The 27,044-nt window shown below is 42.2% G+C and overlaps 1 protein-coding gene across 4 annotated transcripts in view; it reads left to right on the top strand.

The window, feature by feature from the left end:
* The window catches only part of NTRK2 (neurotrophic receptor tyrosine kinase 2), a 202,918-nt gene that overhangs the window by 151,476 nt on the left and 24,398 nt on the right, over window positions 1-27,044 (top strand). For all 4 annotated transcript variants that reach the window (XM_086628706.1, XM_086628705.1, XM_086628704.1 and 1 more), the window contains 3 exons: window positions 1,817-1,947; window positions 8,261-8,433; window positions 12,087-12,321. In XM_086628706.1, the coding sequence (XP_086484832.1) occupies window positions 1,817-1,947; window positions 8,261-8,433; window positions 12,087-12,321 (539 nt within the window). The remainder of the gene's footprint in view (window positions 1-1,816; window positions 1,948-8,260; window positions 8,434-12,086; window positions 12,322-27,044) is intronic.

Raw genomic sequence — 27,044 nt, 5'->3', positions numbered from 1 at the left:
ATCCATGCATCACCATGATAAAACTTAACCTTAGGCTAGACCAGAGTGTGACAAGAATGAAAAACGTTGTTACCTTGCAGTCTCGTTTCATGTGTACTCAGCTGTTAGTGGGATGCATGGCCTTTGCCGGGATGCCGGTTGTCGGTGGAGGGGGTGGGAAGTGTCCCCTGCAGCTGCCAGCTTCGGGGATGGGAGCAAGGCCAGGTGGGTCCAGTATGGCATGGGGAGAAGCTGGCTTCCCTCACTCTGCTCCCAGGGCACGGTGGACCTGTTTGCCTGTCGGCCTGGGGGTTTCTGGCATGTTCCAGCTGGGTCTGGTGGAGGTCTGCTCCTCAGGCGCGCTGCCCACCTAGCAGACGCATGATGGAGGCACCTGGGGACATCTCTCGCTCTCCTGGCTTGCTCCAGCACCGGGCTCTACCCTGCCCCCCATGCATGCACATGGATACGATGCACATTTATAGGCAGTGGACTCGAGTTACATCCCTGTAGGCTCAGGGTGTGGGACACACATGTTTTGCTCTTGTAGACCGTGTGCCCTTTCTCCAGATGCTGGTGACAGCAATGGGGACAGGCTGTGCCATTTCTCCTCACTGCTGTTAGGAGCAGCACTGTTTTCCATGTTTAGTAATGGAGGCAAGGTGGTTTCTGTGTAAGTCATCACCTGGTTTGGAACAGACATGTGGCCAAGCATGGAGGCAGGGGTTGATCTGCATCTGAATATATCCTGAATTATTGGCACGGTTCAGTCCTGGTCCCTGCAGTTGGGCAGCTGAGGTGAGATTCATGCCTTTGCAGAAGCTGGCCTGATGCCTGTGCACCACCGTTTACTTCACTGTGTTTAGGATTTAAGTTGCAAATAGGCTTTGTCATGGCAGGGTTAAACTTCAGTGTTTGCAATAGCAGCTAAATGCACCAAGGTTAAATTCAGCAGTAGATACTGACGGTTTTGTACAATTTCAGCAACACAAGCTGTCAACCCTGTTGAGTTGGCCAGTTAAACTGCCCTTACAGCTGCTCTATTTAGCTTGAGCATTGCAAATTGATCATGTATTCTACAAAATTTGGTACAGTCTTTTAAATATTAAATATTTTAATGGAAGCTTGTGCTGAAAGGAAAATGTAAAATGAGTTGAACAAAAATGCTCAAGGACTTTAATGTCTGAATCAATTGATTCTGGGCAGCAATTCAACTAAGGCTCTGTCCACTATGCTCTCTAAAACCTTTGTCCGTCTTTTATTTCTTTTACTTCAGAGCAATACTGTAAATCAGGCTTGTGAGAATGAAATTTCTATCTTATTGTAAATGTAGTATGGCACAGAGAGGGAAAGCAGTTGAACAAGTGGTAAGAGAACCAGAGTAAGCTGGATTTAATTGAAAGAGGGCACATATTTTTTCCTTTGATTAGGTTAATTTTAAAACTTCCTGGCTTTGGACAAGAGAGTTCAGCTATTTTTAAACGGACAAAAATAGAAGTCGTGTGAGAAAGATTTGGTTTGTTTTCTGATTCTTTGTCTTCATGTTTAAAAAAAAACAGCATTGGCTGTTGATGTGTAGCAGTCATCGTAACATGATGATACATGGCCTTTTCCCAGGTAACTCTTAGTTCCATGTCTTCTTATCCAGCAAACATGCTACTCTCCAAATATAAATGTATTAACTTGGTCTTTTTGGACAAAGCACTAACGAATGACACATGGGGACTTTGATTCCTTCCACAACAGGCACCTGTCTCCATGGGGCTGTAGGCATGGACCCCGACCCATCCTGGCCTTGTAGCTCACTTCTGACCTCTGTTTTGTCTTCTCTTCACAGTTGTGCAGCACATCAAGCGCCACAATATCGTTCTTAAAAGAGAACTGGGAGAAGGAGCCTTTGGGAAAGTCTTTCTGGCGGAATGCTATAACCTCTGTCCTGAGCAGGACAAGATCTTGGTGGCAGTGAAGGTAAAAGAGTCTAGGATTTCCATTATTAATTCATGGTTGCAACTAATGCTATTTTATTTGTAAATGATCATGTTTGCGTATTCCGTAGCCCAGTGTAACTGTTCTGATATATGTGGAAGGGTTCACCAGGCTAATGGAGTGTTAAGAGAATGCGATACTTGATCTTACTGTGGATTATAAAATGAGAGCTTAATTTCATAAGGAAAAGGGGGGAAACAGACTGTGTCACAAAGGGGCAAAATCTTTTATGATCTATCTAAAATATAATTAGTGAAAAATAATGTCTAGGTCATTAAAAATACATGTGACATATATGCATGTCTAAAAAAATAATCTATTACTAGCTAATTGAATAGGTTATGTGTATAATTGCTACTCAAAGAAGGCCTTTCTTTTTCAGGATTGCACCATTCTTTTAGTCAGCCACTAAAATTATCCGTGGGTAATTGCCATTAATATAGCTGCCAGGAATGTTATAACAAACTTGTGGATAATATTGTCATGTGCTGTTAAACACTGGCTTTATGGAAATCCAGAAGTCATGATATATCAGAGCTGGAGGAGTGATTCTTGATTATACAGCACCAGTCAACTCTTCCAAATTACAGTCCAGAGGAGGAAAAAACTACATGAAAACAGCCATAACATTGGAGTTTCAAGTATACAGAACAGTTCTCACATTTCTGGGGGCGGGGGGGGGGGGGGGGCGGGGAAGGCGTTTGTTTGGTTGTCCTAAAGGGCACAGAGTACCTGGTACATTGGTAGTCTACCAAGGAGTAAGGACATTTCCAGCTTGATCTCAGAGCTTGGACACCGAACTTGCTTCACCATACCAAGCCTTTTCGTCCCTCAGAATGGAAGGGCTGAGGTTCATTGTCGACCTCAGCTATCGATGTACGATGTATGCTAGAAAACAATGTCGGTTAAACTACACTCTTAAGAGTTTGCAAAGTCTCCCTGGCAACAATCTCTTATCTCCATTTGTGTTCTGCCAAAACCTGAACAAGGTGTTCAGCATTTGAAGTGTCTCATTAAATGCAGGGGGAATACACATTTAAAGTTTGAGCTGTGCCTAAGGATCAGAAAATAATTTTATCTTGCCAGTCACAATTAGGCAACCGTGTGTACATTTTGGATCAAACCATACAGTAAAAGAAACCAAGGAGATCCTCTTTTTGAATTTGGAAACAAGAAACAGAGTTTCGGATCTGGCAGTGAGAGAACATGAAAGGAGGATGGACTTGTAGAGTGCTTTCTTGCTCCATCAAAAATAACAGGTTTTTGGGGTTTGCCAAGGTTACAAGCTTTTGATACTTGGGAGCTGTTCAGTCACGTTGACTGGTGAGAAGAAATTAAGCCCTGAAGGGATATATCATAGACAGGAGAAAGAAGAAGATAGGACATGACAAAACTAGACCTGAATGAATTTTCTATTGTATTTTGGTGAAGCTGGAGTGGAAATTGCCTTTCCTCTATCACTTCAGGGAACTGCTTGATAGCAAAATAAAAGTCTTTCCATTCAGTTGCTCCCTTTGAAAGTCCTGACCAAATGGAGCCTAGCACTTCGCCTGTTAAATGCTGCACCGCGCTCACTCTCTGCTGCTCTTTCTTAGTGTAATTCACAAGGAAGAGTATTCAGACTTTAAAGGGAGAGATGTCTCCATGGGTTTAGATGACAAATCTATCAGTTTTCTGCACCAGTTGTCAAACTTTTTTTTTTTTTTTACCAAATCCACTCTTTGTAGTGTCCTTAATAAGGATCTTGCAGGCAGCTGTGGGAAGAATTACCTCTGGGCACAGGTTATGGCCGTTTTTTGTGTCTCACATAGGCTCTTGAAGATGTGACTCTGGCTGCTGTCAAAGAGTGATTTTTTTGGCGAACGGTGCCATTGGATTGATCCATATAACTGAGATGTTAACTGCTTGACGCTTCTCTCTTTCACTGTAGTACCAACCATAGCTCACAGGTGTCCTTCAGTCTCAGTGGAGGTCAAGGGGTAGGACCTCACTGGTGTCCAGAGCTAGCCAGAGGACTGTGTCCAGGCCCCATTGCTGGGCAGAGGGTTTGGCCATGAAAATGTGTGATTTTTTTTGGTTTTTAAGTCTTAGAGGAGCAGACCTGAATGGCAGCAGTGGAGAGCAGCTCCTCCCAGCACACAGCAAGGCCTTTAGAGAGCTTCATCTTCCCTGAGCAAAACCACAGCACATCTGTCTCTGTGAAATACATTTGGTGAGCCCGACGGGAATGCGTACTTGGTGAGGAGGAAGGCAGTGCCAGGGGGATTTTGGCAGCAAGGAGGCACGGTCTCACCTGCATGGGGTAGATCAGGATGACTGGAGGTCCCTGATGGCTGCCCCAACGGTTGCTGGGCAACTGCGCAGTTTGCGCCTGGCCCTGAGCATCACTGTCTGGCTCAACACGCATCCTTCTCCTTTTCAGCTGGCTGGTGCGCGAAATGCTGACGTTGCTGCAGCAAATTATTTAGGAGCTAAGAGGCCCAGAAGAATCTGGGAAGATAAAAAATCAGGCTTAGCATAAACAACCGAAAGTACTTGAGCTTTTGCTCCTTGGAAGAGAAAGACAATCTGTTTAAATCTGTTTCAACCATCAGGTTCTTTGAGGGGAGCACTGAGTGTTTGGAAATGCTTTCCATGGGTCAAACTCTGTGAGCAGAGAGCTTAAGCACAGGTCAAGCTGTTTGCGTGGGCATTGTCGTACCCTTCTCCTAGGCTGGGTTTGTGCGTGACATCGGTACGCCGTTTGCTGCAGGCATTTTTAGAGAGCAGAGGATGGAGGAAGGAGAAGTTGTCATTTCCTTCAGGCCATTTTGCCGTGCCGCAGTGGTTGTTCATGTCTGCATTGACACAGTCTCCCCATAGGGTTGGATCCCCAGGAATAGTGTTGCGCAGGCCAGAGCTGGAGATGAGGATGACTGTCAGGGCACAGGTTAGCAGCTGCTCTGGCTGCCCTGGGAGGTGGAGGAGAATTCACCCTGTGCTGCTCCAGGGTTGTGCTCAGCTAGGAGACTGCCATGGGCATGAGGGGAAGACCATTTCTACAGCACCTGCAGTAGAAATGGTCTTCGGGTCTTCGGTTCAGAGAAGGGTCAAAACTACCCCTTTGTTCCCCGAGGAAATACACCACTAGGTTCTCGTATGGTGATGGGGAGCAGTAGTAAGGATTCCACAGGGGAAGGCTGAAACAATGTAAAGGACAGTTGTCGTGAGAGTTTCATTAGCAAGTCACACTGATCCTGGTGAGAGCCAGATCCCTCTGCTGTTGCTCTGACTCCTCCGTGAGCGCAGCTCAGTGGTGTCGGGGTGGGCTAAAGGGCTGACGGTGTGCGCTCACTGCAGAGCACAGGTCTGCAGAGACCAGGTGGTACCTGGAAACCCGGGCAAGGACTCTGTGGAGGAGAATAAGTGTGGGGTGGCGGTCCGGCTGTCACAAGGATGAACGCAGCAGTCATGGAGCTGCTGTAACAGCCAAGGAGTCCCTGTGTTGCCCAAGGGAGTGTGTCCCTCCTCTTTAGCTGCTGGCCTGAGTGGCTGGAAAGTACATGTGGTTGTATCTCACTTCCTACTTGGGAAGAAGACCTATTGACTGATGAGAGTGCTTTGTATGCAGAGGTTTGGCGTTTTTGTCAATAATGATAATAATAATGAATAAGTCTTTCTCTCTCTTTATGCTCTTACAGTTTTATTTTGATTCCATTTTTTTCTCTTGCACTGAGAATAAGCTAAATGCATTAGTCAATGTCAGTGCTATGTAAATTTTACATGCTTGCTAATTTTTTCACTTTCCCATCTCCTCCTTGCCTGTGTCAGCCATCTCTCATGCATTGTGTCTGTCCCGTGCATTGTGTGAAATAAAGAAAAAGGGGTTTTGCAATGGTGGGTGACAGAAATTCGAGTCGCCCCTTGGTAGTAGAGACCCTGCCTGAGTTTTACCTGAGTTTTAGACCTTTCTGCATTTTGCTGTTTGACAGAAAATGTGTAATTGCCATGGCAACTGCTCTGTCATATGATAATTTTGCTGTTTCTGTGAGATAAAAAGCGTCTTCTGAAATATAAAATATGTCATCCTCACAGGGAAGAGCTGTCAGCATTTTTACTGTCTTTCCAGGGAAAGAGCCTGCTGGAAAGAGTATCAGCCTATGCTTCTCCCTGTCAATTTTTTTTCCAGGTTGCTATTATTTAAAAATGTTTTTTATACGGATTTTTTTTCTAATTCTGTTGTTGAGAAGAATTACAGTCCAATTGTTTTATACATGAAACCACCAGAGGAAACTCAAGTGACAACAGAATTGTTCCCAGTGGTTTCATTACATAGCGTAGATTGGACTGTGGATTGATGCTTGTACCATGTTAAAGCATCATCCCAGAGTCAGGAAGCGTTGGAAAACATTTCAATTTCAGTCCTCGCTTGGTTCAGATGTGCTTGTGTGGGGACCATTGTGGGGAGCCAATTTGATACCCACCTTAAACGATATAACTGTGTATACTAATGTAGAATATATATACTAGCATAAATTATTTAAGGTGCCTTCCAACCCAAACCATTCTATGATTCTATGATATCATAGCTTGTGAAGCTTTGATGATGCAATATTCTTGTTGCATCATTATTATAAAACTTGTGGAAGAAGGGTTCTGGGCCTGAAGACACATGAGATTCATAACTGGGTCCCCTCAGGGAAGAGACATCTATGGCATGACTGATTTCTATTGCCTCTGGGATCCGTAAAGCCTGAAATACAGAATTTGGTGGATGGTTATCCAGTCTGCCCTGCTCCTTTACCCCACATCTGGACCTTCTTATGGTCGCTGTTCATTTTTCAAGAGCTGTGGTTGTAGTTTCACAAGTCAAGCAAGTGTTTTCTCCGACAGTCATTGTTTAGTCCCTTCTTCACACATGCATATACATAATACTAGAAAAGTGGACAGAATTGTCTCCATTAAAGAAAAACCTTGAACAAACCATGACTACTGCAGCTAAAAACTGGATTTGTTGGCAGAATAATTGCACAGTATCAACTTGTTCTGTGTTGGTTCTGATGAGAGTGGTTGGTCTCATGCTCAGTATGTGAATTCAGGGTAGAAAATAAAGTGACTAGATGGCCAGGAGAAAAGCATCTTTAGTTAAAACCAAGCCACTACTTTGTATCTCATCTTCCTTTATATTAAGTCTAGGTATAGTTAAAATCCAGAGGTACAGAGCCCAGACATCAGTTTCTGTGAATAATAATTTATGAACATTGGTAACTTGCTATCTTTCTCTTACTGTTTTAAAAATATTGTTTGAATTAGTATAGTGCAACCACTGTACCTTTTGAAGGTAGAGCCTAGTAGTGGTTTATTGTCAATTATAATTATTCCTCGTTTAATTGGTGTCAGAATTTGGTTTTTTTCGGTGTCTGAAAGTGTTTCCTTGATCAGGAAGTGTAGTTCTTAAGAAGAGATCCGAAATTGCCTATGTGTGGCAGCTGAATTAGCATTATTTCATTAGACGACATTTAAGCCTCCTATTTGATCCAGTGTTGATATATTTTCTTTAAAATGAAAATATGCGAGAGTTTAGAGCTGTATAAATAAAAGGGGGTGAGGAAAACTGACACCCCAGAATTCTGATCTGCATCTACTTTCTATCTATCAGTTTAGGATTGATCCTCCAGTTACTTATACATATGGTCAATCTTAGGCATGTGAGTAGATTTATTGAATTTCAAAGGAGCTTCTGGCTGAAGTCTCAGGTTGTAAGTTCTGGTCCAGGGACAGGGACGTACCCTTGTATAAATCTACCTAATGTATAGCACACCATAGGGGCCAACATCAGCAACAGCGACATTAGTAATACATAAAGAATGCATCTACGTTCCCAGTAAGTATTTTAAGCAAGCAGAGTTTCCTTTTAAAGAACTTACGAGAAAGGTAAATACCAACAGGATACTAGGGTTTGCCTGAGTTAAATGCTAAAGGATATAAACCAGCTGTGCACTAGTATATTTTTGGATAAGATCAGTTTGTTTGTTCTGTGTTTGGAAAACACTTGGCACAGTAAGATCATGAGTATTCCTACATCCTCTTACAAGAAAAATCGTTGTTTGGGATGACATGTGGCAGGACAATGAAAATTGTACTGCCGTTATTTAATTGCACTTAAACATCACATCTGCATTTCTAAAAGAGTTACAAAGAAGGTACTTCCTCCATCCTTTATGCAGTAGAGTGTCCTTATCTTACCCTTACATTGCCATGCCACATGTTTGATACTTTCTGCAAACATCTCTTACCTTTTCTTTTTCTCCGCCAGACGCTGAAGGATGCCAGTGACAATGCCCGCAAGGACTTCCACCGCGAGGCAGAGCTGCTAACTAACCTGCAACACGAGCACATTGTCAAGTTCTACGGCGTCTGTGTCGAGGGCGATCCGCTCATCATGGTCTTTGAGTATATGAAGCACGGAGATCTTAACAAATTCCTCAGGTAAATCCACGAATACATATTGTGCTGGAGAGCCAGAAGTGGGCAGAGAAGGTAGGTGTTACTGATACTTAATGTCAGATTAACTACTACTACTGGAAAATGCTGACTCCTAGGAGTGCAGATCTATACTACTGTCGTCTTCTTTGCTGGGATGTGGAGCTCGTTGTTTCTTTGCCTGTTTTCAAGCACCATTGAGTGAAGCCTTATGCTTTGCGCCAAGGGAATGGGAACCAAAGAATTACTGTTTTCAATATATTTCAGTGTATTCTGAAATGTCTGGTTGTAAATCTTAACAGTAGGAATAATTTTCTTGCAGGCTTTCTGGTAGCACTTGGGAAGATCCTACTCAACACCTATAGCTATCTGTAGGCGTCTAAGAGCTTTTGAAATCTAACCCCTTTTCTCTTCCCTCCTCTCAGTGTTTTGGAAAGACTGCCATTAATCTGAAGCGAGAAAACTGTGAGCCATGGAAACTTCAGTGCAATGGAAAATGCTACATCTTGGGGTCCGAATTAGGGCTTTGTTTCATAAAGCTGTCAGGAATGTGCATTGGAAATTGAAATTTGGCAGTAAAGCAGTTATAAATATATAGATGATACCTAAGGTTCACAATAATAGGTAACTCATGAACCAGGAAGTTATGAACAGTGGCCTTGTGTATGTGCCATTTCCACTGGCCTGCACTCGTTGACAGAAAAATAAGCAGTTAAGAGACAGCTTTTGCTCCTGTGTAAAAAATACATTTGCATAAGGGACTGCTCTTTCAAGGTCTTCAGAGTGATTTTCGTCAAAGGATGTCACAAAGGCATTTCAAGGTACTGAGATCTCTCCTGCCGAAGATAACTAGGAGTACCACCATTTTGGAAAGATATCTGTGACAAAGCTGTAAAACAATCAAAACTGACGTCCCTTTAAATAGGTTCAGATTTTTTATCTGACTGAAATGGCTAGTGACTTCTAGTGTTGTTGCCGGTTATGCGTTTTTGATATCCTATGTGAAATGAGTTTGCTGTCTTTCTAATCTCCGCTGAACAAATAGCCACACCGTAAAAGCAAATGAGATCATCTAGCATCCTCCCTCATTGGCAGGGCTGCCAGGTTTGGCAGGGAGTCCAGGGCCTGAACTGGGGATGCAGAGCAAACACTGCTTCTTTTCCCAGACTGATTGTCTCTCTGGCAGAGAATTTAAGTATATTGTCAGAGTCATGTCAAGGCATTTACGTTTGCCTGCTTGGTCCTCTGCTGTGGATCAGGAGAGAACTGCTGTTTCCTAAGATGTCATCTCAGTACGTTTTCAGAGCGTTGAGTTTCTATTGGAAGAAGCCAGATTCACAGCTGATAATAAATAGTTTCTTATTTCATAAGAAATATTTACTCTTTGGTTCTTTTTGATGGGCCTTTTCCTACCTCCAAACTCTGATTTTGAATTATCAAAAACTACCTACAGAGAGGTAGTTGAGCAGGCAGTATATGTCCTACTTTTAAGTCTTCTCTTCTTTTAAAATTATTAATCAGCCCTTGCCGTCAGAACATAATCAGAATATTATGCTGGGACAAGCTGTTAAACCTAAGCCCCGATTTGTCCTTCCTCTCCCATTTTTGCTGCAGCGCGAGCTGTCGCGGGGCGCGGGGTCGGGGGGCGGGGGGGGGCCTGTGTACGGGGCCGGTATTCCTTACCCTGCAGCGCCACCAAAGGCTGCCGGGGGAAAATGAATCCGAAATTTAACCCAGATGAGCCTTGCAGTCTGCGTGCAGCCAAAGGCTGTTCGAGATCTAGGACTGCAGCCTCGAATTCATGCCTGCCCTGCGCTTGTTCTGGCTAGTGGGGGCTGATGTGAACCCGGAGAAACCCCTGTCAATGTTCCCGGCTGTTACAGGAACATCTCGTGTACAGCCAGCGCCAAGAGGACAAGTGAGGTGGATGGAGTGTTAAGAATAATTCGAAAGTTTCATTGGATACAGACCACGTCCTTAAGGAAGCTAGCAAAAAATGAAGAGCTCTCTAATTTAGCAACTCAGGGCTTCATGCCTGACGGCAGTCATTAAAAAAAAAAAAAACAACATGCAATGAAAAGGTACAGTGCTTTTCAATAGGAAATTGCCTGTGAGTCTTGGCTGGAGATTTCATATCCTCCCATTTATTCTTCCCCAACCTAGATGAGTTGAGTGGCTTCTTGTAGGTACCCTGTGGCAGAGCCTTCTTTGCCTGGGACCAGGTGCCGTCCCAGCAATGCTACACGCCCTCCTTCGTTTCTTTCTCACATCTGTCACTTCGTTCATGGAGTTCTTCCCTTGGGGCAATTTTAATATCATATTTCTAATAGGTAGTGTCAGATTTGATCTCACAGATTTTTATTAATTTGCAACTCTTTTCCAAACTCCTGTGCCCTTCCTCTCGGGCTGAATTAAGGCCTCACCTCTATTGTTTAGAAAGGTGATTCTCTGAAACTCCTTTTTGTAGGAAGAAAGGACTTTTGAGAGAAAATAAAAATCAGTTCTAGAGTATTTTTCAAAAAAAGTTGAAAAGGGAAGAGGAGAGATGGTCTCTTAGAAAGAGCAGTCTGCAGGAATGGAATAAAAAGGGCTTCTGAAAACCCAAAGTAATGGAATGAATGGAAAGGATATTCAGAATATTGTAGGGTGTATCAAATGAGGAATGATTGCCAGAAGACTTCATTAACTGTATCAGGATTAGCTAGTAATGCTTACTGTAAAGTGTTGTGTATAGGAATGTCTATATCTGTATCTTCAAGATACTATGATGTTACACATACATACCAGAGCTAACATGGGTGAAGCACATGTGTTCCAGTACTTTGCTGGACTTTCCAAACGCAGAACGGCTCTCCTTCTGCTGGAGCATATACAAGTTTCTCATTAGTTGATTGTTGCGTCTTAGGGACTTGCTGGGTCTTGAAAAGCTCGTATTTCTGAAGCTGTTTAGTTATTCCAAATAGTGTGTATTTTGTGTCCTCTTTCTATTGTCAAGAATTTCCATATCAGGTGGGACTCACCCTTGGTGATGAAATAAGCAAAAGTAGTTTCCTGCTGTGCATTTGGATTGGAAATTAGAAGTGTAAATCTAAACGTGCTGCCCTCGTTTCTCAGATGGCATCTGAGAAGGAAGTTAGCTCTTTCTTCTTTAGAGAGGATGGAAAGGTCAATGGCCTATCTCCTTGTACAAATCAAGGAACGCTGGTCATAGGAAAAGCGATGCTATGCATGCCGCTTCATTGCCTTTCACTCTATTGACTTTCTCTCTTATAGAGTGGTAAAGTTTTCCTCAGTTAGCAAAGAGCTACATTTGCCAGCCTTTCTCCAGAAAAGATTACTATAACAGAACAGGAGAAGGGTGGTGGTTTCGGACAGAGGGTTATTGTGATGAACACACACGCCTTATTTCCCTGAGTAATATATTAATATATCACCTATTGTGTAGCGCTCTTCACACCACCTGTCTTTCACACAGTGAAGGAAAACAGTAAATGAGAAAAGCCAAAATAGAAATTTTCCCCCATTTCACCAGTTAATTTGTAGCCCTTTTTGTTGTTCTATTTGAGTAAGTCAGTTGTGTGGTTTTAGACTCATTAATGCCTTTCATTTCTCTGGCTTACAAGTGGCCTATCACTTAATCAGCTTGCATTTTGGTGCAGGGCACATGGACCAGATGCAGTACTGATGGCAGAAGGCAACCGTCCTGCTGAGCTGACCCAATCCCAGATGCTTCACATTGCCCAGCAGATTGCAGCTGGTATGGTTTACCTGGCGTCACAGCACTTCGTGCATCGGGATCTTGCGACTCGGAATTGCCTGGTTGGTGAGAACCTACTGGTGAAGATTGGGGATTTTGGGATGTCTAGAGATGTGTACAGCACAGACTACTATAGGGTAAGTGAACCGCTGTAGTTGGCAATAACTTAGGTCTTGTTCAGCCTTCCTACGACATAGATGTGATTGTTTCTGCTTTTACACTTGACCATCTGTCTGTCAGGTAATTTAGAGGCTGAGATATGGAGAACCTGGCTTTGAGTTACAAAGTTTTGGTAAATGTGGAGAGAGTTAATCAGAGTAAAATTGGCATGTCCTGTTCTTTATATACGTTAATAATAAATCACAGAAAGGTCTTTTATTCTGGGCAGAAATTCTGCATGTTTGCTTGGCTTTAGTGAAGAAGAAGCAGCAACAGATAAAAAGGAAAAGTGGGTAATCAAACTTGGCCCAACACTTTGAAGTTATTAAAGTATGTTCTTACAAATTGCTAAGACAAATGGAAATTGTAACGTTTGGGTATCCTATAATGTTGCAGTTTACTAGAGGAGGTATAAGTACTGGACAGTAGCGCTGGATCAGTTATTTTACTCAGGAAGAGACTAAGTGAGAAATTGTTATATATTCAGCACCTGACAGGCTGTCAGTAAGTTTACCTGCCTTAAGCCAGGTCTTTAGTCCTGCTGCTTATGGTTGAAGTGTTGTTTTGTGGTGAGTAAGAGTAGCCCATCACGCTTGTTCATTCTGGCTGAGGCCACTTTCCCTGAGTTTGGTTGCCATAAAATTATCTCTGAAGTTTACAAAGGGCTTCTAGGATCTCTAGGATAAACAGGACTGTGTACATTAATTGCTGTTGTTGATGTTGTCTTTGTACTATGTGGCGAGTCATATAGGTGGTAGCATTTGCTGTTTGCCACCATGTTCGTAATTTCATGTTTGGAACTGAAGCTATCAGGTGTTTGTGGCTTAAGGAGAGCAATCTGTGGACAAGCTGTTAGTTTGTAAACCCTTAAGTTTATCCTGTAAGGCAAGCCTCTCAGCATCTTTAAGCACATTTTCTGTCTCTACCTCTCACATGACTTGTTGCTAGTGAATTCCTTGTAGATAAAATGAAGGCCTCTTTCTTAGCCACCCAATTTGGCTGCTGTGTCCATAAAGAAGAGTGTCAACTCAGCGTCAGTGTTTGCGTGATGCCCGGAAGGAGATTGTCTCTACGCCTGGCATAGGCTGGACAGGGCAGAGGAAGCTGCACACAAAAATTATTGTTGAACGTTATTTCACTGAACAATCTCCTCTTGTTCTTTGTCTTTTCTTTCAAGAGGCAAACCTAGTATTTAGCAAACATATCAGCCGGTTTCCTCTTATATTTTGTCGTTTTGGAAACTTGGCACTTCAAGCTATTTGGTCAACGTAAAACAAGCATGACTGCAATTCAGAACTTGAAAAAATATACAGAATGGTAATAACTGCCTCTATTTGTGTTTGCGAGGACACCAGTGAGTACCAAAGGCCAGAGTTTCTTGATTTTGTATCTGAAGTATGAGCAATACTTGTTGAGACTGGAGGCTTGTCTCTGTTCTTTGCTTCAGTGAGGCTGGATTTGTTTACCATGTTCATCATTACACTTAAGAATGAGTGTCCATGCTTAATAGTAAGTGTTTGCAAAGGTCTTGACAGTCAGAGGCAACATTTTTGAACAATAAATGCTCTGCTTATTTTTAGAAAAAATAAATAACTCTCTGCTGCAGAAAATCTACCTGCCAAAAGGGGTGGAAGCTAAGTAATTGTATAGGCTTCCTGGGAATGACTGAGGCCTGGCGTGGGCATGTGATAGTGTACTGACTCTTGACGTCATCTTACCTGCTTATGTACCTCTGGGTTTAATCCTTGAGTCTTACACATGAGCACTCAAGCAAAGCTTCTACCCAGTGAAGCACAAATTTAGAGTAAGACCCGTGACCTGGAGAAAGCAGGGGCTCACCAAAGGAAATTCTGGATAGTCCTTGGCTGCCTCTCAAAGGGCTTCATTCAAGAGGTACACTACATTTCTCACTGCCTCTTATATAGAATAATTCTCTTCTTTCTTTCTTCTCTCCTTCTTCATTACTTTTTTTTGAGGCCAAGGGAGGGTCTGTGGAGTCCAGGGTGTAACAAAGGAGAAGAAAGAGGGAGTAGTGTGAAGAGAGTGCAATCATGGATGTGCGAGAGGGAATGAATAAGGCAGGACAGATAAGTGTAGAGAGGTGTTAGTAAAAGACACGAGTGTGAATGGAGGAAGAAAAGTAGAAAAGTGTCAGAAGGGATGAATAAAGATGTAAAGTAGCATGGCTCCATCCAAATCGATGGTATAAGCTTGCAGTATGATGGTTGGGTATGAAACTTCAAGTTGGGTAGTCACTTGTTCTGAACAGTGAGAAAAAAAAGAAGGACCATTTCTCTGGCCCGCCATGTTCCAGCTGGCTTCTAGCTGGTGCAGAGGAGGGATAGAGCCACCGCCTGCTGTGCCACCATATTTCAGAGTGATAATAGTTGGAAGTTACAGTTGAACCTGTGAGACTTTGGCCTGCCCTGCTTGGACCATATGTGGGCTGGTCAGAAGATGGTCATGAAACAGTCAAGGCTATGATGACTTTCCAGACAGTTGCCTGGAGAATTATATCTGTGGCAGGCCTAAGTAATGAAACTGTCAGCAATGACACTGGGATGGCACTGACCTACCATACCTAATTGTTTATAGCAGGCTATGTCTTTTTAACTGCTTATGCTTAATCACATACATAGAAGCAATTCATCCCAACCTCGACAGCTTTATCTGATGCTTGTTGGAAGGATTTACGCAGCTCCACAAAGCTCTGCAAGAAATGGTTCAGCATTTATGTTTATTAATACACTGGAATCAGTTTTTTGGGATCCTGTCACCCTGTCAGGATGTTAGATTTGCCCAAGATGATTATTTATAGCTTGCTTCTGTAAGATAAGGATGATCCTCTGTCCTTGTGCACCGTTAGATTGTTAATGACATTCTGCATTGAATCAGCTCAGTTGTTAAGATATGCTTCAGGGAAGAGGGGGAGAGAAATAACCCTTGGGCTGGGAATACATGTGATGCGTGGCCCTGATTGCACAAGCTCTCCTTTTTCTCCTCCGTTTTTTTTTGCATTTCTTTTTCATCAGGCAAGAATCTTGTGGGTGGGGGGAGCCCTGGTGTTCATGGTAGCGTTCAGTGTAACAGCAATGGTTTTCAACAGTCAGACCAGATGAGCCCAGGGACATGAAGAAACTGCAATGACTTTTCTTACCCAGCACTGCTGTCCACCCCAGGCCAAACTAAAGCAACTGTCAAGTAATGAGTGTGGTCCCTGTGCCAAACAGCTCCAGTGACACTCTGCTGCACTGCAGTCCTTATAACACAGTGGATCATCTCACAAAGTTATTTACTTGCAGAGCTTAGGTTCGTTAGGGGCTTTTATTTGTTTTGTCGATGTCTGTTTTTCCTCATTTGGAGTCCCAGCCACCACAGATCAGGGTTTCCCATCTTTCCCTCTGATACCCAAGCAGCATGACTCAGCAGTAGCTTTCAGTGGCTGTAAGTATTGACATTGAAGCGTGGGAACAACTACTTTGCTAATATTTGTTCTTGCAGTCAGAAATGGTATATCAGGCCCTTTTTAGGCTTCCAGTTCAGGTTTGCAAGTGGCTGCTCAGTACTTGGTCTTAAAATACTTTTCTGCATCTCCTTATCATAACCAAAGAGCTTGAAAAAAACACACAAAACCTAAAAAAAAAAAAAAAAAGGAAAGTTGTCTTATCCCAGTACTTGGAAAAATTTAACAAGGATATGCTTTAAATATCCATCCTGGTCAGCCAACTAAGACTTGAGCCAAGGTTTTGTATGAAACTGTGATCTCACTGGAGTAAGCAAGAGTTTTGCCATTAACTTCATTAGGACCAGAAATTCACCCTTCCGTTTTTTAAAGTTTGTCCAGTGCAGGATAGAGACTCTGTTTCTGATTTATATTTATGGAGCTCAGTTGTGTAATCCCTATTTAGCTATTGTATAACTTGCTTGCCTTTATGCAACAGCGCAAGGAACAGTGGAGAAAATAAGGACTCCTTTCTTCTGCTTGTACAAACCATGCAAGGATTTGTCAAAAGACTGGGGCTATTAGTGAGGTTTCTGTCTTCCTTTAGGGTCAACTCACCCCAAAGAGACAGAGAAGTTCGTTAAGTTACAAATTAGTTTCATTCACTTCTGGCATAGGTGAGATAGAAGAACCCAAGAGGATGTGTTTCAGTATAAAATCCAGTGACTCGGTTTTCTTTAAAATCGTCTGCGTATTTTGTACTATGTTTTGCTATTTAAAGAGAGCATAGCATGTAGGACTCGAAGAAGCAACAGAGGTTACTGAGCCCAAGCTTTCCACTCTTGCAGGAAGACATGCAGGAGGTGTTAAGGGTAGGAGGACCTACAGGAACCTCAGACCTCCTCAAGCCACAGGGAAAACCCCAACACTCATTAATTAACATTTTAACCCCTTCAATATAAAGTACCAAACCCCATAAGAATTCCAGTCTGCCAGGGGAAAAGAGGAGATATCAAGGGTAACAGCAGTGTCTTAAACCTCTAAAAAGAAATTGTGTTTGGAGAAAATTCCCGAAAGATCTTAGGAAGTCAGTCACACCTGGCACACAACAGGAGGTGACAGCAAGCCCTATCAGTCTGTCTCAGTGAGAAGTACTGTCTGAGCTGGAAAACTGTATAATGCTATGAATGCACGAGCCAGCTGCACCAGCCTGTGGCATTACTGGGGTTTGGTGACGCCCCTCAGTGCCCATTTGGCCCTGTCACCTGTCCTCAGTGCCTCACAGTAGTGTGGGAACCAAAGTTGACCCCGAGCCAGGTCATACAGCATGAGGGGAAACAAAAATACAGGTGACCAATGCAAGTCCTGAAGAAAAACTTTAGTTAAATAAATAAATAGGGAGGAGCCTGCAAAACCCTGACAGGCTTCTCCAATGTCTCTCAGGTATGCCATCAAATTGGGTAGCAGCAGTCTTGTGTCTCTGAAGGTTGGATTTCTGACTCCTCAATCACTCCTGTCCTGTCACGCAGCTCCTTCCATCAAAGCGGGTGTTGCAAATAAGTAGGAACCTGCTGCCAGAGCTTTCCCTGGAAGGCTGCTCCACGACCTCACTGTCCTAATGGCTGCAAATTTGCTTTTGTGACAGTAACCTGAGTTAACTCATGACCAATGTACACCCACTTCATCCTATTATTCTCCTCCCTTCCTAGTCTTTATGTTTTAAGGGTACTTAGAAAAAGTGCTCCTTTCTCCTCCCAGGCTGTTCTGGAGGGTTAAAGAAGGCACGCTGTCAGGAGAAAAGGTTATTCGTTTTTCTTCTCCTCATCGTGGTCTACTCCCATGACTTTCAGTGTATGAAACAACAGTCTCAGTGTCTCTTTCTGGTACAGACATCACTAGGACTGTGAGCAGTATTTTCCAAATGAGATTTTGCCGGTTCTTGGATCAGAGGTACTTCCCAGCGTCTAATGAAAATGCGCTGCGTGGTGCGTCGTAGATTCGCATAGCTTGTGTCATTGGCACACAGTCACTGTATTGTCAAACAGTGCCCTGGACCACTGTCATGTTCCACTCCTTCCAAATCAAGAACGTCGCCTTTTTTTTGAGTTTTTGGTTTCAGTCCCTCAGTGAATGACTTTGCAGTTCCTACTGGCACATTTTGTACCTCTAGTGGTTAAGAAAGACTGTTGTCTCTCTTTTATTTTTAGCTTCTTTGGGGCCTGCTTTTTTAAAAAAGTTAAAATTCAGGTCTTGTCTAATTTGGTGGTGAGTAAAGAACTAAAGAAACAGAATCATGGCACCAAAAAGTAAACAGTAGAGAGAGTGAGAAAAAGATGCAAGTAAGTTTCCTAGATTTTTGTGGCTTTGTTTCTGAATGTTTTGTTTCTTGATCAGTTCTATTTAATGTTAACGTTAAGTGAGTGTTTTGGGAAAGGATGTCTTTTTAAAACATAGTTTCCATGCACTTTCAGTTAAGACGTGAGAAGTTATTACACTTAGCCTCCCAGGAAGTCTTCCGGAAAAACTAAGGATTACACAATTTGCTGTTCCAGGCCAATTTTAAAAATATCTATCTTTCAGACCTTCTCTCTACACAAAAAGGTCAAAAACCCTTTTGAGAAACCATTTTGACACTTGGGAATATTATAGTCCTCAGCAAACAGTCCCAATTCTGGTCTCCACTGTTGCTTAGCAAAGCCAGAGTACCCAGTTGAAGACAGTGAAATAACATGAGTGTTGGAGTAGTGAAATGGCAAAGAGCATCTTGCCCACTAGGCATGGTCCTTCCTTCGTGTGTGAGCCTAATATTGTAGAGTGCTGTATTTCTGACAACTGCCTAACACACTTTTCTGGTGACTATATGAAGCATTGGCTAAAAGATAGTGCTAGTAAAATAATCACCAGTGATCTCGCTTAAGCTATTTCCAGTACCAAATGACTATTTGCAAAGAGAATTAATGCATGACAGCAAGGAGCTAAAAAAAGAAAAGGCTGGTTTATCATTATTTGGGCTGTAACTAGCCAGGCAAGCACCATCATACAAATGTTTACAGTAAGGAACAAGTGTCTGTCTATTCTGAAAGGGCAATAGCAGCAAACACCTGCAGGTCTCAGCTGTCACTACAGAGATGAATACCTGTGTGGGGGAGTTTGGAGGAGGCTGCACTAAAGAAAACAAGAAAGAGCTACTGAGAAGTCAAGCAGCTTGTCAAGGCATCCTCGTAGGTGTGTGTATTGAATTGTCACAGTTTGAAGGCACAGTTTGAAGGCTTTTTATTAGCTGCTATTTTTGCATCCGTTGCTCAAAAGGAAATTATCTGCTTCCCTACATGGACTTCTCGGCTCTCCTCCTCCGTCAGAGGCTCATTGCATCATGTGTAGTGCTGGGGAGGACAGAGGGTTCCAGCAGCCCTGGAGGACGTGCGCAGATGATTTCACACAACTGGAAACAATACAAGAAATAATGGGCCAGCTAGAGACAAGTACATCCGAACTAGCTGCCTTGAAGTCAGTGCAGTATCTCAGAACTAACATAACCGTAAACAGAATTAGGCCTAACGATTTTAGAGGGCTTTGAGGAGCTTCCTAAAGGTCACCACAATGTCAGCATTTAGAAATTTGTATGCACAAGGACATGGTGTTGCCCTGATGCTGTAGGATTAGCAGCATGGCTTGATGCTTGTTACTACTTGCCCATGCCAGAGTGTATTCTGTTGTGTGAGGGAAGCATGCTCTCTCCCCAGCTGTTACACATCCCTGACTGCTGGTGTTTTGTCCGGAATTGCAGTTTTCTAACCTGCTCAGTTCTACAAAGAGAGGCCAAATTCAGCTTTGTCTCAAATAAGTACAGTTCCATCATTTTTAGCATGGCTATATATCTAGTCACTTCCCAAGTGAAGTTTTCTCATCGTCTTCACATCAGAGTCATTTGCTTTACAGTTCTGTTTCCATCTGTTTTCTCTGACACAGGTCCTAAGAGGGAAGTCCAAGCAAGTTTTCCCTATTAGTCCTGGGAGAAGGAACATTAGATGTCCAGCACGTGTAGTGTGCTGCATTTAACAGCGAGTTCTTACTAAACTCCATCTTGCCGGGTTAGTGACAAGATGGTAATACAGAAGATGAGATTTTTACCTGGGAGGTTGTGACATACTTTGTTTTGCCAGATTTAAGCCCTCTCTCGCATGAAATGTGCAAGTGGGAGGCCAGGTCCATGGCTCCTGGAGCACATTCTTCTCCTCCAGTCTGTGAGATCAAAGAGCACAGAGAGGGCGGAAACGGAAAAACATTATGACTAGGTTGAAAAATGGAGCTGATTAAAAGACAAACTAGAGCAGAGTGACCTTGCTTCTGTGACCCATTACTTGATTACCCATTGCATATGGGTGTCTAATTATTCCTTTGTAAATCCGCCCCCACTAGATTTCCTCCAGTGTGATTCTCATGCAGGATGTCAAGAAATAGGTGCATCTTGAGAAAATAAGTTCAGCCAGGAAGCAGCACCTAGAAGCATCTGCCAGGAAATGCAGAAGTGTTGTCGAACTGCCTTATAGCTAAAAGCTCTGAAAGTATGTCAATCAAAAACTTAATAAAAGTGTTTAGAAATTTTCAAACGGAAATTTTCCCTCCGTTTGCTTCTGTTAAAAGCTTTGAGAATTTACTGTTTGGTCCCATTTTGGTTATAAAACAGATATTACAGTTTTCAAATGAATGGAAATTTTGGGTTTCCAACCCCATTTTTAAAGTGTTTTAATGGTGTGGTTTTCAGCGGGGTTGCTCCTGCTGTATGCAGTCAGTAAGAGCCTTAGGATCTATATGTACGCCCATAGAATAGCAGGAAGTTTACACAGTCAGCATCACCGGTGGCTGACACAAGCTTTTCTGTTGAGGGGCTCTTAGCACAGATGTTCATTAACTTAAAAAGTCCTTTTAAAATTATATATACAAAACTGAATCATTCTCAAAAATAACCACACATATGGATATAAATTGCAGGAAAGCAGTGATTCACACATTGAAATTAGCTTTACGAACTGCAATTTGGAGAGCTTTGCAGAACTCTGATCGAAATCGGCTCATTCCATTAAGTAGCAGCACAGCCCTACAAAGCCATTTTTGCAGGTGCTGAAATGATTTGACCTCCGGTTAGATGATTAGCACATAAAAGGGCCATGTCCTCAATCCCAACCCTGTTCACAATTTGCTGGATTGTAGTTGGAATATTGGTGGAGGCTTTTTCCGTTGACTTTACTGAAAGCAACGTTTTGTCCAGGGCTTTAGAATGTGAAAAGTTTACACGCAACGTTTTCTAGAGACCAGGCACAGAACGGCAAGAGAAACAATGAAGTGATTTCTGCGGTTTTTCTTCCTGGACCAGGTCCTTGTGCAGACCATTAATGCCGTTTAGTTAATTGTGGGGAGGAACCATGCGTAAATATCTGGAGAGAGAGATACTGTACTGTAGTGCTACAGATTGTCACTTTTGGCAGGAAATCTGCAAAGCAAATGACAGCACTCCAAAGGTTAGCAGCTGAAGCTGTTGACTTTGTGATATGTGATGCGCACAGCGTGAGGAAAAGATGATGTGGGAACAAAACGAGAAGAAGATTTCTGGGAGCACTGTGAGCACAGCCAGAAATGGGAGCGGCAGCTCCTGGCTGCCCCAGAGCACTGGTGAACCTTGCACTGGTGGTGGGGACAGCTCAGAAAGGCCACCCAGAGGGACCAGGACTAAGCGGGAGTTCTCCTTTGATGGCTGGTCACAGAATCAGCTCCCAGCAGAGTCTTTGCAGGCTTCCAGCTGGGAGGTTTTCTTATGCAAATGGCCTCTCTCCTTGCAATAAGGAAAGCAGTTGCTAGGCAGTTTTCCTAAATATGCATTTTTTTTCCCTGGGCCCAAAGAACAATGGGCACTCTTTTCGCTCACAGAACTCAGGAAGCACAGAGAGGAAGAACTAGATAATTAGACTATGAAGTGCTCTTTGTAAGGGGATGGATCGAGAGGATGAGAGGACAGCATCAGCTAGGATAGACCAGAACCTACAAATCTGGCTTTGCAGATTGGTCCATGCATAGCAAAGAGCTACTGGCAGTGAGTGGAAATGGAAAACAAAGGAAGCAGCATGTGATAGTGCAGGTCATTTAGATCTTTGCTCCTCTCCAGGTCCTTCAGCTGTCTGATGGAGCATCTGGCCAGCCAGGCAGCTTGCATGCATCCACTCCAATGTGGAGGGGAAGGGAAGTCATTAGCAGAGATTTGGGTCAGTCCGAGACTGTTGACATCAGTGACAGAGAACGTGGATGTGCTTTAGGTTACCTATGTCATAACACAGATGCCTTTGTGAAGCCCTTTCAATAGCAGACATCATGAACAGTACTGAAGTTTTGGACAAGTTGTTGGGAACAGCTATCCAAGCTTCCCAAAAGATGAGGACTCCAGAACTGAGGTGATTTAGCATCTTGCAGGCTCAGCAACTTTGCAATTAGACTTCAGAGATAACTTGGCTTTGGCTTGATCTAGTCTTACACAAAATGGAGTCAAAATGCTTACAAAATGTTGTCAAGCTTCTAGCTGTGGCCTCACTTTAGGAAGAGATGAAGGCCTGATTTAAGGTGAGTGAGGGAATAGGCATCTGATATCAAGGACAGATCAAAAAAAAAGAGAAAATATCATGGTGACTCTAATGCTTCTGTCTCCATCAGGCAGGTAAATCTGCAGAAGAAAAGCCACGAGTGGGAAGTAACTTCGTTCTTCCCTGTGTACTGAAATGCTTTCAAGAAACGTACCTAGCTTAATACCCTTGAATTTACTTTCAGAAGTTACTATTTATTCATCTTTCCACAGTATCCTTGCAAAGCTGCTGTCCAGCCCTTGAGGATTTCAAGGGCTTGCATCAAATTTGATATACAATCAGTTCCTACCTCTCCTCTCCAGTTCATCTCATCCAGGGCTTGATATTGCAATAATGATGTCCATGTCTTTGGTTTGGGAGCAGAGTCAGACCCATTGAAATGCTCAGATAGAGGTAGCACCTCTGAGGGTGATGGAAACGAAGTTTCAAAACTATGCTCTTATTTAGTCTTATATCGTTGTGTTGTTCTCTGGTGAGATATAAAATTTATCTTGTCTGTTTTCAAGCTATTCCCCAACACATATTTATATTGGTCAAAAGTTTAACATGCTGAGTAGATGAGCCTTAGTTTAAAGCCTATGGAAGCAAAACTCTGTTCAAGTTGTATCTTCTCTCTTTGCTGATCAATGTAGGTAGCTTTTAAATTGTATTTTAACTCTTGATTTGACCTGGAATAATAACGCTTTTAACTTGCTGTGGCATTTTTTTCCCTTTGTGTCAATTATGAGGAAAGACTGTTTGAGCTTGGTTTTGTTCAAGGAGCTGCATTCCTGTATGCATTATGTGACCAGGAAGTCCTCTGCAAAATTAGTTGAAACTGATCTAAATGGCAATAGCAAATAGCAAAACATATGAAATCAGAATGCTTTTTGAGATTAATTTTACTTCTGAGGAGTTTGCCTAAACTACCTTATTCAGAGTTGAGTCATGAAGAACAGTGATGTGGTAGGCCTCAGGTTAGAGAGACAACTAATGAATGGTCAGCAAGGATTTTTGAGAATCTGTATCCTGGCTGATGTAGGTGAAGCCAAACTATTTTCAGAAACATTACAGAAAATACATGTGTGTGCTGCCATTTTTTTTTTCCACACCAGGAATGCTACAACATTGCTAGCTCTAATTATTGAAAGAAATCATTAGTTTAATTACTTCCCTACCCACCAAATCAGAAGAACAGCTCAATTTCTTACACTTAAACAAGCAAACAAATGCCAGTTTCTTTAAAGTGTCTTTTCCTTCCTGGGCCCTTTTGCTAAGGGCAAGAATTGTGAACAAGAAATATAATAAGGCAAGATGTGTATAATCAGGAGGCTAAAGACCTATTCAAGCAAAAGGACGTTACTCTCTCAGAAACAAATGCGAACGCACTGGCATGATGGAGAGTGTAAGTCAGAATTTTGCAAGTGTAAGAAATAAGTCAGGAAAAGCCCGTTCAGCAGGAGCAATGCAGAGCACAAAGAAGCCCAACTACTTTCAAGGTAGAGATGGATACACTTTGGAAGAGAAGCGTAAACGATAGTCACTCATGATACTTGGGCCTCATCAAACCCTACTTCAGTCTTCTGTTCCAGGTAGCTGTGTTCAAGCTTTTCTCCACAACTGTGAGTCCTGGAAGTGAACATTTTTTATGAGTGTCATTTCAATTATTCACATAATCACATGCTTAGAAACCAAGACTTTAAGAAACAGTTATAGTGAGACTTTTGATAATAGCGTAAAAGGCTGCAAATCTACATCTACAAAACCTAATATGCCTTTGTAATAAAGGAGTACATAGTGAAAATAAAATAGATTAAAAGCCATTTAGAGATAAAAGAACCTTGAGATTGCGATACTTTAAAGCACAAAATACTGTTTTTTCTGTAGCTACTGAAAATGAATATGATCTAAGCAGTTAGTTTTGTAGCCTATACCATTTTTATAGAAGACAGAAATACGCTGGTACATATTCAAAGAACGAAAACTTGTCTAGCTTCCAGACCAATGAGCAAACTGGCATTGACATCACTGGGGACAGGATTTTTACCTTTATCTTTATTAATTGCAAGTTTTTAATGGCTTTACATCTGGTTTCACTTCTGTGTTCGCTGCTGTACCTAAAGGCTGAAAAAAAATCCCATCAGCCTGTGATCCAATCCTTGCATGCCACACCATGAAGCAAACAAATGTTTTGCTAGAAATGTAAGTTGGGTTTTTTTCCAACTGATATGTAAAATGTGATGCAGTCTGAGCCTCCCTTAGGAGATTATTTTATAACATCATTTAGTCCATTCCAAGATGTGTGTGTGAAGGAAGTCCTTCAAATTATTTTATGACCTGCAAGATCATGTCTCTATAAATCTGGATTTAATGGTGTGCATAGAAAGGGAGAAATCTTATCAGGGCAAAGAAATCACTCTCATTTTCTTCCTCTTTTTCTTTTTCTTTTTTTTAGTGATAGAATTTTAGGGAGATAAAGAACTGTTCATTAAATATATTGCCAGATATTCTTTGATAACACATCAGTGTTGCAATTGTTTCACTGCCAGTTTAACTATGAAGGGGGGGGAAGATGCAACGTAAATGATAGACATGACGATTACAAACAATTTATCCTAATGTTTTCGTCATCTGCCTCCCTCGTACTGCTTCAGCCCAATCCCACAAAATAAAAATGTGATGTTATCTGGAGAATATAGATTCTTTCCAGACTGATTTACCAGATGCCTGTCACCACCAGGTCACTTTGAAAGGCTAACTGGTAAGCTGGGCTCTTTGCAAGTTACTGCTCTGCATGCAGTCCTTTTGCAGCTGATTATGCTGCCGATGTTATTTTCTGACGGGGAGATTTAGTGCAGCATAGCTGGCTGGCAGTATCCTTGTAGGAGATTTTTCTTGCTTGTGAGCTAGGCGGAGGGCAGGGTCCTGCATTCTTGGCAGTCTGTCATATGCATGAGCTGTTTGTTTTTTGGATTCAGCAGGCAGAGTTTTAAATCATCTTTACCAAAACAAGACACAGAGAAAAAAGAGAGATCAAAATAGAGCTGAATATTTCATGTCATAATTTTGGCAGCATGTCTCGTCTCGTCTTCTACGTTGAAAGAACCAATGAAAAAAAGAATTTTGCAGTTTTCAGTCAAGTGACTTTTCCGTGCTCCTTGAGTATCCTCACATATTCTAGGACTGGTCTCTTGTGCCATATCAGCCATTTTTTAGAGAAAAGAATCTAGTGTTGAGTACTTGTGTGGGAAGAGCATAACTGCATTAAAATAAACCTTGGTGCCAGTACACAGTGAGTGGAATGTGCCCCTCAACAGAAAGCCAATAGATACTACTTGAATCTACAAAATAAAGCTTGTACGTTGTTTAAGATGTACAGGCCCAATATTGCCATTTCCTGCAGAGGGGAACTCTGTTGAAAGTGATTGAAAGATCCATCTTACACAACTCCTACCTGTTTGCATAGACACACACAGTTGTGATTTTTTACATCAGTCATGCTTGGAGGAACACAGTTTTGCCCAACAAATGTTTCCATGGCAGTTTAGAGAGGGACTAAATGGTGGGGTTGGAGCTGAGCCAGCTTGTATATGCCTACATATTATGCAATATTAACATTCTTGTTTTCTGTCCCAATCAGCTTTGGTTAGTAGAATAAAACACTAAATAGAAAAGGAGGAAACTGAAGGCCGTGCTGTACTACATGCAGTCAGAAGCCCTCCAAATACAGCTTTAAGCACCGCTAAAATGGCATAAACTAGGAAATACAAAGGAGTTTCACAGAGAGGTTTTAGAGCTCCGCTGCACAACATGAAAATGAAGGTATGTCTAGTCTGCAGGCACTGCTAGCTCTGCAACTGTGACACAAGCTTGATGCACACTGCAAAGCTATTCAGAAGCAGGATGAATGCTTCTTTTCTGGGGCGTACACTTCTCTGCCTGTGCCACTCGCATGTCCAAGCTAGATGCTTTAAAGGTGGTTTGTGTTCATATGCGCTCAGTCACGTCGTTAAGAGTATGGAAAACAGCATTATGGTAATTAACACAATCAGAAAAAAAATATGTAAATAATGTTTCTTTCCTAGTTATTCCTTTTAATCTGGCAGTATTTTACAACGTCTTAATAGTTTTCTTTAAGATAAAAGACAGCAAAAATAGAAAACAAGAAAGGAATAGATCTGGATCTGTTTAACCTTCAGGTTACATAAAGTAGGCAATTACTCTGCACCTGTAGTTGAATAATTTCCTATTGTAAGCAAAGCTCACAGGGTTGGTGATGGATTTAAAAACTGCCTAGGATTCTCAGAACTCCTGGCTTTGGAATAATTGTGACCTCAATATTTTAGGAGTACCTGTTTTCTTACTGTTCTGGTACTGCTGTTTCAGAGGGCCAGCTCTGAGAAATGGAGGGAACTAGTTGTTAGGATCAGCTTAAGTATTGGGGAAATGGGGATTTTCTTTAAATAAAGGTGCAGAAAGTAGTTGGAAATTGTGTCCCTAAATCAGAGAAGATGGGGACCAATGGGTTGCAGAACTGTCTGTGATTTCATAGATTTCATAGATTTCTGGGTTGGAAAAGACCTTAGAGATCATCAAGTCCAACCGTCCCTAATCCCCATTAAACCATATCCCTAAGTAGATCATCCACCCT

Source organism: Tauraco erythrolophus, chromosome Z, assembly GCF_009769465.1.
Source record: "Tauraco erythrolophus isolate bTauEry1 chromosome Z, bTauEry1.pri, whole genome shotgun sequence".
Classification (NCBI taxonomy): Eukaryota; Metazoa; Chordata; class Aves; order Musophagiformes; family Musophagidae; genus Tauraco; species Tauraco erythrolophus.
This window is presented reverse-complemented; position numbering and strand designations above follow the sequence as displayed.